The sequence below is a fragment of the Nothoprocta perdicaria genome, unplaced genomic scaffold, assembly GCF_003342845.1.
Source record: "Nothoprocta perdicaria isolate Ctin4 unplaced genomic scaffold, notPer1 scaffold_26, whole genome shotgun sequence".
Classification (NCBI taxonomy): domain Eukaryota; kingdom Metazoa; phylum Chordata; class Aves; order Tinamiformes; family Tinamidae; genus Nothoprocta; species Nothoprocta perdicaria.
The window spans coordinates 4722827-4740841 of NW_020455488.1; the positions used below are offsets into that span (position 1 = coordinate 4722827).

The following is an 18015-nucleotide window of genomic DNA, read 5'->3' on the forward strand; positions in this document are numbered from 1 at the left end:
TTTTATTAAATTTAAATAAAATATCACCTATGWAAAGAAACCACATGTATAAAGAACTGTTTTTATAAAGTATTCAAATGCATTATGTTTTTCAGTGTGTTCAGTTAATTTGCTCTGCGCTTTTGCCATTTGTCTCTATTGCACAACAAATATTTAGAGAGGAAGAAAGAAGCAGACATGAAAAACTGTTCCCTGCTTGGAAGAAATCACCTTCAGTCCTGGGCTAGGGGAAAACAAGGTGGCCAGTGAGAAGAGAAAGCGGACAAGGAGAGAGCTGGGACAAKGTGTCTTACACCACTCACTTGGAAGGGGTGGCCCTGGTAGATGGTTCCTTAARCGTGTGTGAAAACCACAGTGAGAARTATCTTCAAAATTTGGAGCTGATAATCTCAGGACCCACTATATTTATTAACGTGAGAAGATGAAGGGCTGAACCCTTCCTCATTCCTCATCATGATCCTCATTCTCTGAGGATGAAGGGCTTTTTTTCTAGCCAGGAAGCAGCAATCTGAGGCTTGAGCTCTGGTACCTTCCGATCAGGAAACAGGAGCATAAACCTGTCACATAAGCCAGGTGACAGCGGGTCACAGCTCCTCAGGTATTTAGGCCTGAGCTCGGCATGTTCTCCTAGGCCTGAAGACCGAGTGCTGCAGAGGGTTTGTGCAAGGAACTTCACCCCTGAAAAAGCAGACAAAATGGAAAACCCATGAGCGTGGCACACTCCCTTCCCCAGGGAAGGGCCACGTACTCACACAGGCAGAGAGAATTCAAGGCCTAGGGGCCACTTGSAATGGCTTTGGCACTCGGCAGGACGAACCTGGCAGCCTTGGTGGAGCGTCTCACAGTGCAGCACAGTTCTGCAGCCTTCTCTGCATGTGAATCTGGGTTTTGTTTTGACTAGTGGGTCAGCTTTAAAGCTACCTAAAAACATCGACCAGGCCTGTATCTAGTATCCTGAGCGCAGAATTAAGTAGTCACTTAACAAGCGCCAGCCCTATGTAGAAAGATAACTGGTGGGTTTTGATTTTTTTAACGCAAATCAGGAAACAGGAAAAGTGATAATTTGAAAAATGTAAACTAACCTATTGTCTCCTCTAACTGCACACACCTGGAAGGCGTCCACTGCCCTCCCAAATCCTCGGGACTGAATGAGTGAACAGGCAAACAAAACCTCGCCAACCATTGGGTGTTGTGGAATGTGCTACTTARTAACATAGAGAATCCTTTAACCAAAGAAGCAACTAAAGCTAAATGAGGCTTCTAGCAACAAGCGCTCGCTGCGGGCAAGGATCACTCTTCCAGGGTTGCTCTGTTGCTTACAGGAGAACTTAGTTTTCTTCATCGGAAGAGAGGCCTTCAATTTCATCCCTGTCTCCTCCGATGGCCATCCAGAAGGCTTTGGCCACCTAAAGACCATAAAAGAAAAAATTATCCCCTCAAATGACACAWGATTTTGCATTTATCATCATAAAAACAGAAACTGAGCAGCGGTTTCTAGCAACCCCGGCTCTAGCTGAAGTGCTCCCTCCAAGCTAAGAAATTTAAACACCAGAGAGGCGATAATTTAGAAGGCTTCATAAACCACGGGGGAATACGTGATACAAATTCYGTGCTAAGGCCTGGCTGAGTTTTACCCCAAATCAAGGTTTTTCATTGCCTTAAGTGGGMGCTGGCTGATGCCCTAAGTCATCTCAGAGCCTCATATACTACTCAGTATATGAGCTCTATTACAGAGAGAGGTAACTGCTACTCAGAAAGGAAAACGCCACAAAACTGGTGCCCATTTYTAATAATTTCAATGCCGATTGCCAACCTCACCTTTTCTGCGTGTAGTTTTCTCTGCTCATGGGGCAACGTTGCTGCTTTATCTGTGGAAAAGAACATGGCTTTAGGCTGTCACTCAAGAGTGAGCGGCGAGAGAAATGCTGTGTGCTAGGGACCACCGAGAAACTAGTGTAAGACTGTAAAAAAGGGGAATTTATTTAGTTAGGACTGTTGTGATTCCCAGAAAARAAGACTCAATGCTCCTGAGCACTCTGGATTTCATGTCACACATCTGTAACTGCCCATTAAGCTGCAAGAGCAGTTGCAGAGCTCAAGTAAGTCTCGTTACAGGTTAGTTTATAGAGCAGGGTGGACTAACTCAGTGGGACAGCAGTCAGCAGAGCAATMCCTGCTTCTCTCAAGAGCTTTTCCAAGATGAAGAAGAAATTAATGAAAAGACCAGCTGTTCTGCAAAAGCTCAGGCGGCAGAATAGGAATATGTAGAGTCTCCCGACTGACACACTGGCTTTCATGACTTTAAATGATTAAAACGGCGGAGACACTTAGCATCTCTCTCCCAGGTACAGTACCTTTCATTTCTTTGAGCTTTGAAAACAGCCTTTCGAAGTTCTCCACGTCACCTTCTCCTGTGGTCAGGCTGGCTAGTTCTTGAATGTCCAGATCTAGCATGGGATCTGAAATGAAGGCATTTAGATTGATTTGAGGTATTATTCTGGCTTGCCAGGTTTGGAAACAGATCTTCTGGTAAAAACAGCCAGGACTTTAATAAGATCCCATATATAAGATGAGGGAAAGAAACTTTTAATTTACCACTTGTTCAGACAGACAACTCAGAGCAGCGGTGCAGTGCTACCTAATTTTGATATGTTACACTGCCAGACTGGTTTGGATTCATCCAATATTTAAGAGGTTTCTTGTTCGTCATCAAACAATCTGCCTAGGAACAGCCATAGACTATAAAAATTAAAGAGTAATGAGATTCTGCTTAGATCACAACTAACAGCCCCTAACCTTTAAGATTTCCACATATAAATTGTATGTCCTGGAACAGTGCAATTATTTAAGGATCTCTGCTAGCTTAAAAGCCCTGGATCTTGTAGGAGTGACCTATGAAGAATGTCCTTCATTTGCCTCCTGCTGAGGAGCTTGGAGGCAACACGTTGCCATGATTCTTAGCCGCAACCATAAGAGTTTTATTCTTATCTTGATGTTTCTTGGTATAAAGAACCATGGATCAGATGCCACAAAATCAGACCACATGCTCCCACTGGCAGTTCTGTAAGACCAAACCCCTGCCTTGRCTCCAGGGCGTAGAGAAGTGCTGCTATAGAGGCTGCCTGCTATTTTTCACCTTGTGGCCCAAGGACTGAAAGAGATGAAGAGAGTCCTAAGGCTCTTTTCCCTAATTCCCATCCCRGGAATCGTTACCTCCTGCACAATATTCCCAACGTGCCTGTCGAGCAGGGACCGAGCTTACCTACAATGCTGTCAATCTGCAGGTTGTTTGTGCTGGCTGCATCTTCCCTGCTGTCTAAGTGGGGCTCTTCTCTGCCTGCCGACGGTGGACTGGACTGTCAGGAAGCAAACAGATATTCCTGTATCAAGAAAGCCTTATCAGCAGGTGTTTTAACATGAAAGTCCTGTTCTCTAACTTAAATTGAAAGCTACGTACTGCAAAGCCTCTGCCAAATGTATCCCTGAAAACCCACATGCTTTTGCAACACCACGTAGCCGCTATGTGAAGGGGGTTTCTCTGAGAGGGTGTTCGTAGCTATTTTTAAACAAACTGTTTAAATGATAGTTTCTGTTTAGCTCTTGGATAGTACTGGAAAACAGGATCTTCATGGGGCATCTCACGCTCCAGTGGGGTTTCACACAGCTGGSATATGTGCAACAACACCCAAGAGCTTTCCCAACAACAGCCAGCGTCCGCAGGTGAAATGATGGAGCAATGAGAGGGAGGGAGCTCCCAGGCACAGGCTGACAGCCTGTGGCACCCAGGCGTTTTCAAGGAAAACGCAGGCAATAATTTCTGAGTTTCCTTCCCCAAAAATTCYGCCAGGCTGCAAAGAGTCCCCTGAGAAAGGAGCACAAAGCTGGAGGAGCCGCGGCCCCCAGAGCCCCCACGCCGGGGGGCAGCAGGGAAGGGCAGCACGGGAAGCCGCGACRACAGAGAACAAGGAATAGGAATTACTGTTTACTTCTGTATCTGGGCTCTCTTCCGAGCCGACGCCGCAGTTTGCACCTGCTAGAGTGGTGAGGAGGCCGAAGCCCTGGCTCCTGTCTGGGGACAAAGCAGCTGTTAGCGCCACACAAGAGGCAATGTCTCATCCGAAACCACTGCAACTGTCCGGCTGGGATGGAGASGATTTTAGGGATCACAAATACCACCCTATAAAACCATATCCGTGCCCTTGGAAATACATCGTCAGCAGAAAYTTTTCCTATTCTCTAATCTTTTTAAAGGTATGTGAACAATATTTACTGCTAAATTCCTCAACCAACAGGGAATAGATAAGTGAGTCACAAGAGATCTGTGTATTTGCTTGTGGTTAAACACAGGAAATGCAACAAGTGCCTTTGCTCTACCCATGTCTTCTAAATAGGTTAGCAATATACTCAAGCCAAAAGCAAAACTTAAACATCTAATACTGTAGCTAGCCATCAAATTCCAAGTTTCTCCAAACTGCAAGGTTCTTTGGGCTTTCCACATGCCTTAACCTACTGGACATTTTAATAGTATTTCAAAATCCGACCTAAACAAATACAGAACTAAAAATTAAAAAAACAATTCCTTTATGATGACAGATGTAGTACAGTATTTTAAAATTATTAACTGTATTTTTAAAACTTTAAAATAAGAATATGTGTAAAAAGCTATGTTATGGGCTTTTCTACTRTGTTGTATTTTCTGCTGGCTTCACRGTTACACAGGGGACTCAGGAGATTTTTCCCAAAATACTACTACTGGAGTCAACTAAAAAGAAGTAATGTTGCTAAACAACAAATAGCCAGAAAACAACGACTTGGGACAGAGGGAAGATTAATTTTACTTTTTTTTTCTTAATCTGTTCTGAATTAATATTACAGTAATGACTAAGCTCTAGACTTAAATGTAGAGATGATGTAATTTAACACAGTGTCCAAATCTACTTGCAGTTTATACGAAATTTCATTTTGGAGAGTTGGATGTGTAACTAAAACCATCAGCGAGCTCGAAAACATGTAAACAGAGCCCAAGCAGAGAACTGCAAAGACCTCATTTCCTGCCTCAGAACCTTCCCCGGGTACGTCCTCATCCTCCTCATCCTCCCTTTCTGTGCATGTCCTGCCCAGGCCTCTACCCACTCCGTGTCCCCCCACTCCAGTGACCTCCCTTTCTTCCCAGGTTTTCGCTGCAATTAGCTCTTTTCTGCAGAATTCTGCTGCTTTTTAATAAACCTCTTTTATTAGATGTAAAAAATATTTCAGCTTCTGGGTGCACCGCAGGAAGTGGGTGATGCCTTACACAGTGTTCCTGCAGGAGCAAAGCCAAGAATTAGCTCACTCCAATTATTGTAAGAGTTGACGGCTCCGTTATGATGGAGCCGCTGGATTTTCACAAGAGCCTCTTAACAGCAGCTGGGGAGCTTTGCTAAACTGGGCTCAGCTCGTGGCGTGGAGATGGATGTTTATATACGTTCACTTCAGAGCAAAATGTTTTCAAATGTCTTTAGGTATTATCCTTCACTATTCCATCTGCAGCTGCCATGTGCTGACCTTGGCTTTCCAACAAACCGGGAATTCCAAGGCTGCAGCTCCCAGTTTGTTCTGACATGGAGGTTTGAAGTGTTTCTCCAAATCAGGCTAATTCCTTGGGAGGGGAGTTGGGCTAAAGGCCCCTGCCCACCACAACCGGCCTCAGCTGTGAGCCCTGAGCAGGTATTTAAGCAGGGAAGAGGCCAGGCAGCCTCCTCTAGAGAACAACAACCTGGTTCTCCTCTTGCTGCCCAGGTCAGYTAGCTGGGATCTCAGCAGGGTGGCTCAGGATACCAGCGTTGTGCCAGCTCTATGCGTGTATGCACAGTGGGGTGGTTAACTGAACACCTACGTGTGCTCCTCTGCTCCAGGAAGACTCAAAAAGCACCCRATTCTCACCCTGGAGAGAGCTCTGAGACCTGCAGAAGCACCAGATTTATCCCAGCTACTAAAAGGAATTGCTCTTTGGGGACTCTCAGGTAAGACTGCTTGTTTTTTTTTTGTCATAAGCTTTTTTTCCTCCTTTAATAAATGCATCAAGCAGACAAAACTGCTGTATTTACCCATTCACAAATCATGTGGTATTATATGATGTAAAAARGGTTACGATTCAGCTCTTTAACTTCTATTTTTCATGCCTTAGCATTAGAATAAACATATCTGTTAAAAGAACTAAAAGGTCAGGAACTTTCTTGATAGGTGTGTGGAAAAGCTGTGTCACAACTTCAGACTTCTTTTTTTTAAGATGACACCCTGTAAAATGATATGGATTTAATGCTCGTAGATAAAAACCCCCTTCCTACCCTGTTCATTAACTTAAGCCCTCAACGTGGAGAGCTGAACTAAGGCAATGCTGTAGGACTGGCTTTCTGGATGGCTACCCTTGAGTGCTACAAGCCTCTAGTGATAGGCAAATATCTAGCACTTAGTGTGAAAAAGCCTCACATAAAGCATGACTGTGTGGTCTCTAGTTGAGAGAGAGTTTTTTATGAAGACAACTCAATAAAAAAAGCTACAGTTTTACTGATATGGCAGCTGACTTTCGGGACCAAGAGGAAGCTAAACACAAAAAGATGTGTTTCTGGTTGCAGTTGGTTTCACTTTAGTTAAAATGAGCTTAACTATTTCCCTTTGAAAGCAGCCTCAAATTGCACTGGCATCCAAATATAGCTCCCTTCCGGAGGGGCTGCAGCAACACAGACCGATGCTATGTGGTTTCTGCGCTGCAGAGATGCAAAATSTGGATTCCCAAGGAGTCTGACCTTTGCAGAACACACTAATGATGCATAGGAATTTCCCCCCGTGAAGAACYGAGCGTGTGACTAACTTCTGCTCTTCTGTAACGTGGCATCTGTCAAACGCAGGAAACGGGCTGTCGAGAAAACTGCTCTTGCACTGGCGAGATAACTCGGCACCAGCTCGAATGGCTACCTGCTTCCCTACATGGCTACACTAAATTAGAGCCTGCCTTAATCTCATTCTGATGCAGACATAGTCAAAAGGCTAATTAAACCAATAGGTTATCAGTGTAGTAGTTCCCATCTTAGTTCTGCTGGATCCCAAGAATTGTCTTGCAGTTAAAGAAATGGGTAAAACCTTGCAGCACCTGAGAACATGGCACTGTTAAGGGATTCCTGAAGGAAAAGTCACCACGTTAACGAAGTGCATCAGGGAGCAGGTGGACATGGGGAGGTTAGCAGTGGGGTAAAGCTTTGCAATAAGCAATGGGAGGCCAAATGTTCCACAAGAGTTTTGTTTTCCTACATTTCCTGCAAAAGCTTGTCTAATTAGAAAAGCAATTAAAGGTCTGAAAGGACATAAGTGACCTACACTTACCAGAACTCTGGGCTAGTCATAGCACTGCCTTTTCTAATGAGTCTAATCCTCAACTGATTTTTTCCCAAACTCTAATTCTACCCGATAATAAAGCACCTGCAGGAAACTGAGCTGCTTAATTCTTTACTATTAAAAAAAAAGTAATTTCCATTTATTCAAGTGGGACTTTCTTTAGAGAAGAAGGTCCTTGCAATGCAGTTAGTATTAAATCCTTCAAGAGAAAATTGAGATTGAGTCCTGTCCCTGCATTTGCAATTCTCATTACGGTTTCACAACTTTTAAAAACAATCCTTTAAAAATTTAAAATATGCATAATTTAAAGTGCATTGTAAATAGAGGTTTGTTACAGCTTTTACACCAGGCTGATAATGACACACTATTTTCTGCTTGAGTCTTTGTTGAATGAGCTTTTGTTTCTYGGGGAAATCTGAAGAGACTTAGAGGAATGCTTAACTCAGGTTATTTGTAGAAAGCAAGTCAAAGTACATGAACAGACATTGAAATGGAATTAAACTTCACATGTTACCTCTATGTTTCTCTGTGCATCGAGGGACAATAAAAGCGGTGCCTGGAAACCCTCCCAACCCATGTAAGAGGATGCTCCCATGTGAAGGGTGCTCTAATTCCCTGTGTGTTGCAGCACTGGCAGCAGTGCTGTACTTGCTCAATTTAAACTTTTGCTAAAACTATCAAGCGTTCTCCAGAATGCAGGCTTCTGTTGTAAGAAATTTGAATTACATACCACTCTTCATGACTACATTGGACCACACATTGGCATTCAAGGCTTGCACAATTCGTTTGACTCCTGTGGATTCTGGAAAATCATCTGAACAAAAAGATGAAAACCATTTCACTCCTCGGAAACAAAACCATTATGCATTTTGAAAGTAAGCCACGTGGCTGTCCTATTTTATAGCAATGGCTTTAAAGAGACTTTTCCTACAAGGGAAGACTTAGTTTGCTAAGTAAATATATATCAGCACATCACTTGGGAACAGGCTTCCAGGTAGTATGAACTGTAAGTGCTCGGTCTTGACTGCACAGAGATCTAAATTCTGAGTAAGGTTTTGTTCAATATTCATCATTAAAAGTGTTCAGAATTGCTATATTGGTAAATAACATGCAAGAACTTTAGAGTAACAGACAAGTTAAGTCACTTAAAAGCAAACTAGCTTCCAATCTTAATCTTCCAGAACTCTGTACGTTATATAAATAGACGGTAATATTTCCTTCCTTTGGCAAGTAAAGGGTAGTGCTTAGATGTATGGTCTATTGACCCTTTCCTACTCTACTGCACTACCAGAAGCTCTCAGGTGTGTTAAAAAGCAGTAACACTTAAATGAAAATGAACTGTCTGAAGCTATCTCCATAAAAATCTAACTTCAGCTGTTCCAGTGATTCCATAAACTAATCTGAAAGACTAGTRGAAGCATTATTCCCAGCTGAACTTATTTACTGAATAGAGCTGACAACCCTTTGTGGATACAAAGTCAGTTTTCCCATTTCCTCAGCTTAGTCAGCTTCCCATGTTTGTGCAGGTCTCAAAGCAATAGGGAAGAAAAACCCTTTGGAAGGGAAAATGTGATTGCTTAAAAGAATCACACACTTGTCGGATGACTCAGACAGGTGTAATGTTTGAAATTGACCTTAAAAATGAGTTTAAAATTACCTATGACTCCTTAAATCAAATACAAAACCAAGCAGCAGCAGCATGAAGGATGAAGCATCAGAGTCATTGTGAASAGTGTTCAATTAAGAAGTCAGTCTGTAGGATACAAAACAACTGACTGATAATGTAGTCACAGGAAGAGCTCTAGTTGATTTGTGACGAGCTGCCAGGAATAGCGTCATTTTTAAACACACTTTGGCCCAATGTCTTCACTGCATCTGTTTTATCAGCTTTTGTAAGCAAATCATAGAACGCATTTACAGGGTAAACATGTTACTCACTGAAATGTGTATCCTCTGTGTGAGTCATAGTGAATCAATTATGTTAAAAGTGCAGGGGAAAACATCTATATTACTGCTCCAAAGACCAACATCCTGAGTGATTATTAATATTCCCACTGCTTACATTATTTGCACAGTAAACGGCTTTTCCTTCTTAGTTATTCAATAGAAAGATAAGTCGACTTTAATGTTACTTATGTTTCCTTTAAAACCACTTCAAAATTAAAGCTTGAGTCTAAGTGGTATCAATTTCCTACTTGTCTGGTTTCTGTAAGTACATGAAATGTTCCCTGTGCACCTAACAATGGGCCAAAACGAAACGCATCCGAAAGACATGGAAGGGTACTTACCTACTCAAGATGCAATTTTAATCAAGGTTCTTTAATGGGGCTGGGGGAGGCTTAGAAGTCCTTTAGACTAAATTATTTTTGCTGACAGCTGTGTAGTGAATTTATAATATGGCAAATGTTAATGAATAATTCCACTCAAGTCTGGACATGAAGTTTCAGAAGTTGCCTATCTACTTTTGGCCCTGTGGGGGTAAGATGTAAAGATTTTGTATCCCTTGAAATAAGGAGATAAGACTGATGCTGATAAGGCTTTCTGGAAATGCAGAGTCACTTTTTACGACTGGAACATCACACAGCACACTTTGCTTTATGTTTTTTTTTCAAGTTATAAACATATGGTCAGGCAAGTGATTTTGAAACTGGTTTATTTCCTGTGTAACAGTGCAGACTCTTCTAAAATGTTTTTAATTAACTTTGCTTTGCTGCTGATCATGTCACCATCTGAGTTAATGTTAACTTTTTCGGGTGTACGTACATCAGCTTTCAAAACTTTATTTTAAAAAGTCAGAGAGAACTTTCCCATCCTTGAGTGCTTATTTGGTTCTTGTTTAAATTCAGTTTTGAAATCAATCTAAAAATTTCTATATATCTTTATATATATCAATACTGTTCTAGGATTACCACCAGAAGAGAGAACAGATATTATTTTTATGTAGGTACTACATAAATAGCAGCTGTATTTGGGAGGAGACACATGGAATGTCTTGGAGGAAATAACCTCCTCCTCCTGACCTTTTACAGCTCACACTAAGCCTCACCAACTGGGAGCATTCCATGCAGTCATCTTGCAGCACAGAAATAAAGTTGTGCCCCTTGCAATTGTTGAGAAGATATTTTGGGGTGTTGTTTTCATTCTACAAATTAAAGCAGAAGTGCTGATCTTACCATCTTCATCAGGCAGCTCCTCAGGGCTAAGTTCTACCAGTTCAAAGCCATGTTTGATGCACCATTCTTGAGCTTGCTGTCTATTAACACCTACAGTTGGGAAACAAAAAATCCCTTCTAACCATACACATTTGAAACTAGTACTAGCAGTCAAATCTTTASCTACATTTTATTCTCATGAAGTTGCGGGTTTCTTTTGGAATTGAGCAGGTGAGAAGCATRTACTGGTTGTCTTGGGTGCTCCATTTGATTGGAAATTGATTCTGAAAGTCCCTGAATTAATCTCATCCTTTGCATCAGTGTTTTTAAATAGACTGACTTTGCAGTGAATGCTCTGAGGGAAATAAGTGAAGTGCCACAGGGAAGTTTTCTATTACTCTGGCCTTAAACATGAAATATGCTACAGTATTATTTAATGCTGATCTAGAATCAAAGCAGGTGTGTAGATTTGTCAGATGATCAAAGACATCTACCTTCCACTATTCAAACAATAGTCATCCTCTCTATTTGCTGTAGAAGTTCATGCACATTCAGTAATATGACCACACTGACAGTTACCTTGCAGTGCACATTCCTGTGCCAGGAATAGGATAGTGCTCATTTTAAGCAAGCATGGAAAACCCTGGTTCAGTTTTAACCACAACTAGCTTAAGATTCCTGTTTCCAGTCATCTGAGTAACCTGGCTTTTCTCTATTAAATCCTGAGCTCTTTTTCAGTTGGACTATTAAGGAGATGACTGTGCTAGTTTAATAAAAGATGAATAACTTTAGGCCAGGCTGGGACTCGCTTGGGTGTCATACCATTTTCAGAGACTCTGTCACAGACCAGGATCATGACTTCAGGTAACCACTCCTCTGTTAGGGGAAGCCATTCAGAGACGCTATCAAGTCCAGATTTCTAAAGGAGACAAAAAGGTTTCTCTGAAATACTGTGCAAATTTTAAAATCATTCATAGTGTTAAAATAAAAGCAATGAAGAAAGTAAAAAGGTTACAGATCTAGTTGCTACTTTAAGTTGGCTAGGCTGCATATTAAGCATGTTTAAGATCTCTGTTCCAACCAGAGAAGTTGATTTGCATATAACTTATTTACATTTCAGATGAGTTTATTCGACTCCCTTGGACCCCCTTTCATATTGGATATTAATTAGGCAATCCTAATTCCTATTAGGAAAGGTTTAAYAGTAAGCACTTGTATTTCATTCTAAGCTGATCTCGGGTTTAGTRTTCAGCTATTTCTTCTTCTGCCTTGAAGTCAATGTTATGGGGATTGGTGAACCACTATGGTTGCTCTGGTTTATTCTGAGATAGTCCTGAGGTGGAGCTGAAGGAACCGTTACAGAATATGCAGTATACACAGTTCCTTATTCAGAATAGTCTTTCAATTTCTTGTTTCAAAGTCTGTCCAACTTTTGCTAAAGCCTTTAATTCTAAGCTGGCAGCAGTGAAAAGTCTCAGGTAAGTGAGGACAGCACTGAAACTTGAATTTCTCTTTGACTCTTGGCTATTCTAAACCAGCTCTTCTGTGCTAGCACCTACTAGAAGTCAGGCTGGAGAAGGATGTGCCCARCTTGATGGCATGTGAGCACCCTGAAAAGCCTCTCTTTCAACTCCAGTAAGATAGCAAGAAGGAAAAAAAATCGCTGCTGCTGCTGCTACCAGAGGGCATAACTTAACTTTCATCTAACAGCCATTAATAGATCAGCCTGAGAGGAATGAGGGCCACAGGGAAAAGAGAATATAAGTTGTGGTTATCATTGTTATGAGACAACTATAAGACAACTTATACAAATAAGGCAATATAAGGAAGCAGAAGAGTCTTACTATTGTGCTGTCGAAGTAAACCACAAATGCTTGAACAGATTCAGCAATCTCTCCTGTAACAAGAGATGTGCTTGGTACCACACAGAGATGAATATCTGCAGAATAGTATTTATTATCTATTGTCCAGGGATAGAAATTCACTCTGCCAGTTGCAGATGCATCCACAGTAAGGTCATCTTTTCCAGTGATACCTATATAAAAGAAAAGATATGTGACTAAACCAGCAGCAAGAAAATAATTCATTAAAGTGTGGTATATTGCCAGTGCAGAGCCATCTTTTAGTATAATAACCTAAGTATTTAAGATCTTTAAAAGCTCAAAGTCAATTTGTTACTTAATTCTAGAGAATAGTAAATTTTAGCAAGTAACAAATCAGTTACAGAAATCTACGATTTTTTTATATTTCAAAATAAAATGCCTCCCAAAAGGTTTTCAAAAGGCAAGACTTTTCTTGGAAATGCCTTCAGAGCTTCAAACTCCATACCTGCAAGCACAATGTACAGACAGAATGTCTAGTCTTCGTTACAGGAGATGCAGAACTTGCAGGCTTATTCAGATGTTAAAAAAAAMCAAACTGTGACCAAAATACCGTAGGATAACTAATGAGAAAACAGACCAAGTACTGAAGCTTAGGTGTAATTCTCATTAAATTCCATGTAGCGTTTAACAATTGTGCCTGTAACCAGCCTAGCAGAACTGACTCTCGTGGCATGACAGCCACCTGCTGGAGTTGAATTATAGTTAATGGCAAAGCACCCTGCACACACCCAAGTGCTGCAGGCAGAACCTCCTCCAAGGGGGAAACTCAGGGACCTGTTTCAACAGAATGGGTGAATTTCATACAAAATAGACCCCTAAAATTTCCTTGGGCATCAGAACAGTTTCAAAGAAATCAAACCTGTGGCTTGTCAGATTTAAAGGATCAGATTTTAAAGGTTTTGGGGGGACAACTGCCAGAGACATCAGAACAGGCTGTTCCTCTGATAATCTGAAATTTAATCTGAAATGTTCTGTAACTTATTTAAAAAAAAAGCAGGAATATTGCCACAATTGCCATAAAAAGGTAGTAATTGGTATAACTGAAATAACTGGTTAGACAGTTTTCTTGTGTGTTTTTAAAACTACAATACCATTTTTCCCCCTAAATCGGGGGCCTCCAGAGGTCCCTGCCAACCCCAGCTCTTCTGAGAATGAGTCTGGGGAGGATCTGGAGCCCAGWGCTTCAAACATAAGCGCAGTGTCTGCTTTTGCCCTAGAAAGCAGATATTTTGCTTGGAGGTTTTAAATACCACATATAGTATGCTAAAAATTCCCCCTAGCAAGTGTTAGGACAGTTAGAAGTGAATTAAATAAAAATCAGTTCTGTGTTAGAGAATTGCAAGCCAATGCAGAAGCTGTAACCTCAGAGGCACCCTTTTATATCTACCTCAACTTCAGTGCAACTTATTAGCAAAAGTGATTTATTTTTGTTTCCCTTTTTGCTACTTAAATGGCAAATAAGGTCTCATTTCTCATTTGTGTCATCTTCTCCCTCTGTTTGATGCTCCAGGGTATAACCATGTATAATCTGACAGTTTGACACCAAAATTRTCTTAAGTCCCAAAACCAGCAAAAGGTGGTAGGAAGAAAACCAAGGGARGAAAGCAGGAAGAGGAAAGGAATTCCTTTAGTCACCTCGGTAAACCACACACTGTAGCAAGAATATAAAAGAGCTACTGCAAAAAGGTTTATAGACTGCGTATGTGTTGGCAACAAATCAGTGCAAAGCAACCTTACAACTCATGACAGGAAAACTAAGTGCAATTGTCTATCTTGTGAATACTTCTCTGGAAAACTTGCTTRCTAGATTGCTTAGTTTTGGGTTTTTTTTAATAAATGTGCAAAGGCTGCTAAAGCCTGCAGACTGCCTTAGTTTTAAGGATTACATATTCCACCTTGGCAGGAATTTCTTTTCAAGAGGGCTTACATGCTTATGCAATAAAAATTTAGTCAGAAAAGCTTTTTTCCATAATCTTTGAAACTATTCATCAAAATAAGTTTCTGTTGGATACAGAATAAGTTTCCAGAAAACTGATATGGCAAAAAGGTGGCTTGTTAAATTATCTCCACTGTGTTACTCATTTTTTTATTATTTTTTTAAGCTTCCAAGCCATTGAAAGTGTCAGTGGTTTGCCATCCAAAGGGCTTGGAAAACTGAGTCATTCTTTGACCACAACAGTGGGCAGGCCTGCTGCGCTGACTTCATTAACTTGCCTTTTCATAGAGCAGAAGTGGCTTGGTTGGACAACAGGAATGCAGGCAGCCTCCAAACCGTCAGGATTAAAGAGGACTGAAAACATGCATGGAAAAGATCATGCCATAGAAGAGAACTGCTTAGTGTCACTAAAACATAGTGACTTAAGAGTTCATGTTGTCCAAGAAATACTGCAACTAATACAGTGCTTTTATTACGTTGAAATAAATTTTATTTTACAGAATGGTTGAGGGTGGAAGGGACCTCTGGAGWTCTARTTCCTGTGTCTTGGTTTGTGGGCGCTGCCTCTTGTCCTATTGCTGGCACCACTGCAAATTGCCTGGCCCCAATCTCTTGGCACTCTCCCTTGGGATATTTGTGTACACTGATAGGATTCTCTCAGACTTCTCTTCAATTTTTAGTCTTATYTAAATGGGTGCATCAAGAGACGGCACACTTCAGGATCCTACGAATTGCACATGAAAGCTCCTTTGCACAGGAAGAGAAGTTTCCTCAGCTACTGCTTTTCATTGTAGTCTGGGGATGAAAATAAACCCACTGCCTGAGCTGGCACCAGTGCCATCCTACCACAGTTGCCTCCTGTGTACATCGATGCTATTCACCTATGCCACCTTCCAAACCAACYTTATTCCAGGTAGTCATTCGCAACCTTATGTTTTTCAGCAAACTAATCATGTGGGGTTTTTTGCTTGCTTACAAGCACCTTGTTTTAATAAACTGTACAACCCTGATAAATTCATGCTCTTTGGAATGTGAATTTCAGCTACTGTTTATTCACATAAATATATTCAATTTTACAGATTTTACTTTTGGTAGTACAGAAGCTTAGTATTTTGTAAGTGCAAGGCAATATATGTCCTTTCAAAGCCAGAMCTAGAGGACAGAAATGTAATTTTTCAGAAAAGAGCTAAAAAAATAACCCAAGAACCAGAGGCAGATCTCACCACTTCTGGCTGCAGTATTTCCTCTTCTCTAACACYCCACTGATATTTGAAATACTTTTCTATTGACTGCCACTGGACTAGTCATGTTTTTCCAAAATCTGATTTGCAGATAACTTTTTCCAGTGAGATTAAAGTACTAAACACTTTTCTATTGTTTTTCAGATTTAATACTCTGAGCACCATGCTGTCCTTCCCTATGCTCACCCGTCCTCTGAGCTGGTAGGTGCAGGGAGCAGTGCTCGCATTCTGGGCCTTGAGAGCCACCTGGTGGAACACAAGGTAAGAAATTCTCTGGCCATCACCCGAGCAGCAAAGGTTTCCAAAACACAGGTTCGACTGGCATGTTTTGTTGGGAAGGAGCACAGCAGAAATGCTGAAGGACTTGCACAAATTCATAATCGATGAGATCTTTATTTATCAGCCAGCATTTATAAAAACTCACTAAATCAAGCATCTTGTTTGAGTCTTGATTTGTGGGTTAAAAAAATCTAAAAGAAAGGAGCCAGCTCTGTGCTGTGYTTTATACTAAATTCATTATGCTACAAGATCTAATGCCCTAAAACAGGGCAACTTGAAAGAATAAAAACATTTAGCAAATGTACCATTATATTCTACCCATCCTCAATCCATTTTGTACTCTATACTACAGGATGAACACATTGTGGAAAAAAGACTTCTAATGACCCTGGAAATTATCAGGAGGTCACAGGAGAAGTCTTCATGCATGTCCTAACAGTAAACTCTCTTGGCAGCTTCCTTCTATTTATATAGAACAGGTTTTCTGGAGAATAAGGCATATTTCAGCAGYGAAAGCGAGTGGCACAGCGACCAAGCAGTGGTGACAGAGATGAGGTCTTCTGTTTTTGTGCTTTTTAGACTTAAAAAGATCTCTATTTGCTATAGAGCTCTAGAGCAGTACAGCATTTTATGGCATATTTCAACCACAAAGGTTGCACGCAAAATGCTGGGCTGCCTCGGAGGTGCTAAGGTAGCCCTGGGCTTAGGGCTTTGTAGTCATTTTCTTTTAGGCCTGAGGGTCCAAAGCTTTGACCACATCACAAATAGAGCATGCAAAATGAGATCTCAGGGCCAGCGTTTGTTCTGTTTCTCTGATTTATTCCTAYGGGACAATGCTGTTCTGGTGCTCGGGGCCATTCCAGGCGGGACGTGGGGAGCAGCCAGCAGGAGAACCCACCCTGCAGGCCGCCCCACCGTCCCCGTGTCTTTGTTGGCTTTATTCTCCCTGTCGTTGTTTTTTCATCTTTTCTCCTGTTCYGTCAGCCTCGGCGCGTGCCAATCCCCCAAACCTGAGCCATTTTCACCCTTTTTCTGACAGAAACGGAGGCCCTCGGTCCGCGGCGGAGGGGAAGCGCTGGCGCGCGGCGCCCGCGGCCGGAGCCCCCCGGCCGCCGCGGCGGTGCCGGCCCCGGCGTCACTCACGTTTGACGAGCTCCTCGCCCGCGAAGCCGGCGGCGCAGCTGGTCACGAGCGCGTAGGGCCCCGCGGCCGCCATGGCGCCCGCCGCCGCCTCGCCCCTTCCGCCCGCCCGCCGGCTCCACGCCGCCTGCGCGGGGGGGGACGAGGCGCCGGGAGCGCCCAGGGACGGCGGACAGGCGGCCCACGGTGCTACCGCGGGGCAGCGRGAGGGAAGGAGAAGGAATTGGCGTGTGGTGAGGGAAGAGGAGCAGAGAAGAGCGGGTTTGATTCTCGTTTAATGCTTCTTCCCTCTGCAGGCTCCCCCTCCGGCGGGCAGGTGGTGCGGCCCGGCCGGCGCGGCCCGTTGCTAGGGCGCGGGGAGGCCGCAGGAGGCGGCGGCGGCCGCGCTGCTGCAGGTGGGTCCAGGCCCGGGCGAGCCCCGAGCGAGCGGCCGCCCCTGCCCCGACCCCGTGGCGGGAGGCGGCGGCCGCTGTGGCGGCGCCGGGGGAGGCGCCTCCCGCCCGCCCTCCCTGAGGCGGGAAGGCTCTTCCCAAACCGAGCACTTGCCCCGCTCCGAGAAAAGTCTCCCAAAGATGTTGCCTGGTCGCCGTGAAGCCGCGGGAGCCCCGCGCCTCCAGACCAGTCCTTGCGTTGGCAACAGCCTCAGGAGGATGAGTAGAAAGGCCAAGTTTCAAATGTGTTCAAGAATCAGAAAAAACAAACAAACAAAAAAAACCCCTGCTCTTCCATTAAAAAAAAAAAAAATTAAAATGAATTATCTCTTTGCTTTCTAAGCAAAACGGGGCTGTGATTTCCCCTAAGGTGCTTTGGCAATTCATAACTCCGCTAGAGTTAATAAAACGGAGGCTTTGTTAGGGGTTTTTGGCTGCTCACCTAATTGAAGCTTAGTTAGTTTCCTTGTGAAAATAGAGTAGGGATCCTGTGTGTGGTAATACTGAACTTGAGAGGGTCTGTGATGTGTAAAGAAAGGAAATTATTTCCAGACTGCTGCTACTTTTCTAAAAAAAGCGGAA

General features: G+C 42.7%; 2 protein-coding genes across 2 annotated transcripts in view; one reads left to right on the plus strand and one right to left on the minus strand.

The window, feature by feature from the left end:
* On the minus strand, positions 1-17084 carry AAGAB (alpha and gamma adaptin binding protein). Its single transcript, XM_026040537.1, has 10 exons — positions 17006-17084; positions 12368-12558; positions 11346-11442; positions 10545-10634; positions 8102-8185; positions 3987-4069; positions 3263-3356; positions 2355-2459; positions 1819-1868; positions 1-1406 (listed from the first exon to the last, which is right to left on the minus strand). The coding sequence occupies exons 1-10, from the start codon at positions 17076-17078 to the stop codon at positions 1329-1331; spliced, it is 945 nt and encodes a 314-aa protein (XP_025896322.1). The 5' UTR covers positions 17079-17084; the 3' UTR covers positions 1-1328.
* Positions 5868-18015, plus strand: part of IQCH (IQ motif containing H) — a 68895-nt gene continuing 56747 nt past the window's right edge. The window contains exons 1-2 of the mRNA XM_026040538.1: positions 5868-6002; positions 15728-15844. The gene's annotated coding sequence lies outside the window, so the exon portion shown is untranslated. The remainder of the gene's footprint in view (positions 6003-15727; positions 15845-18015) is intronic.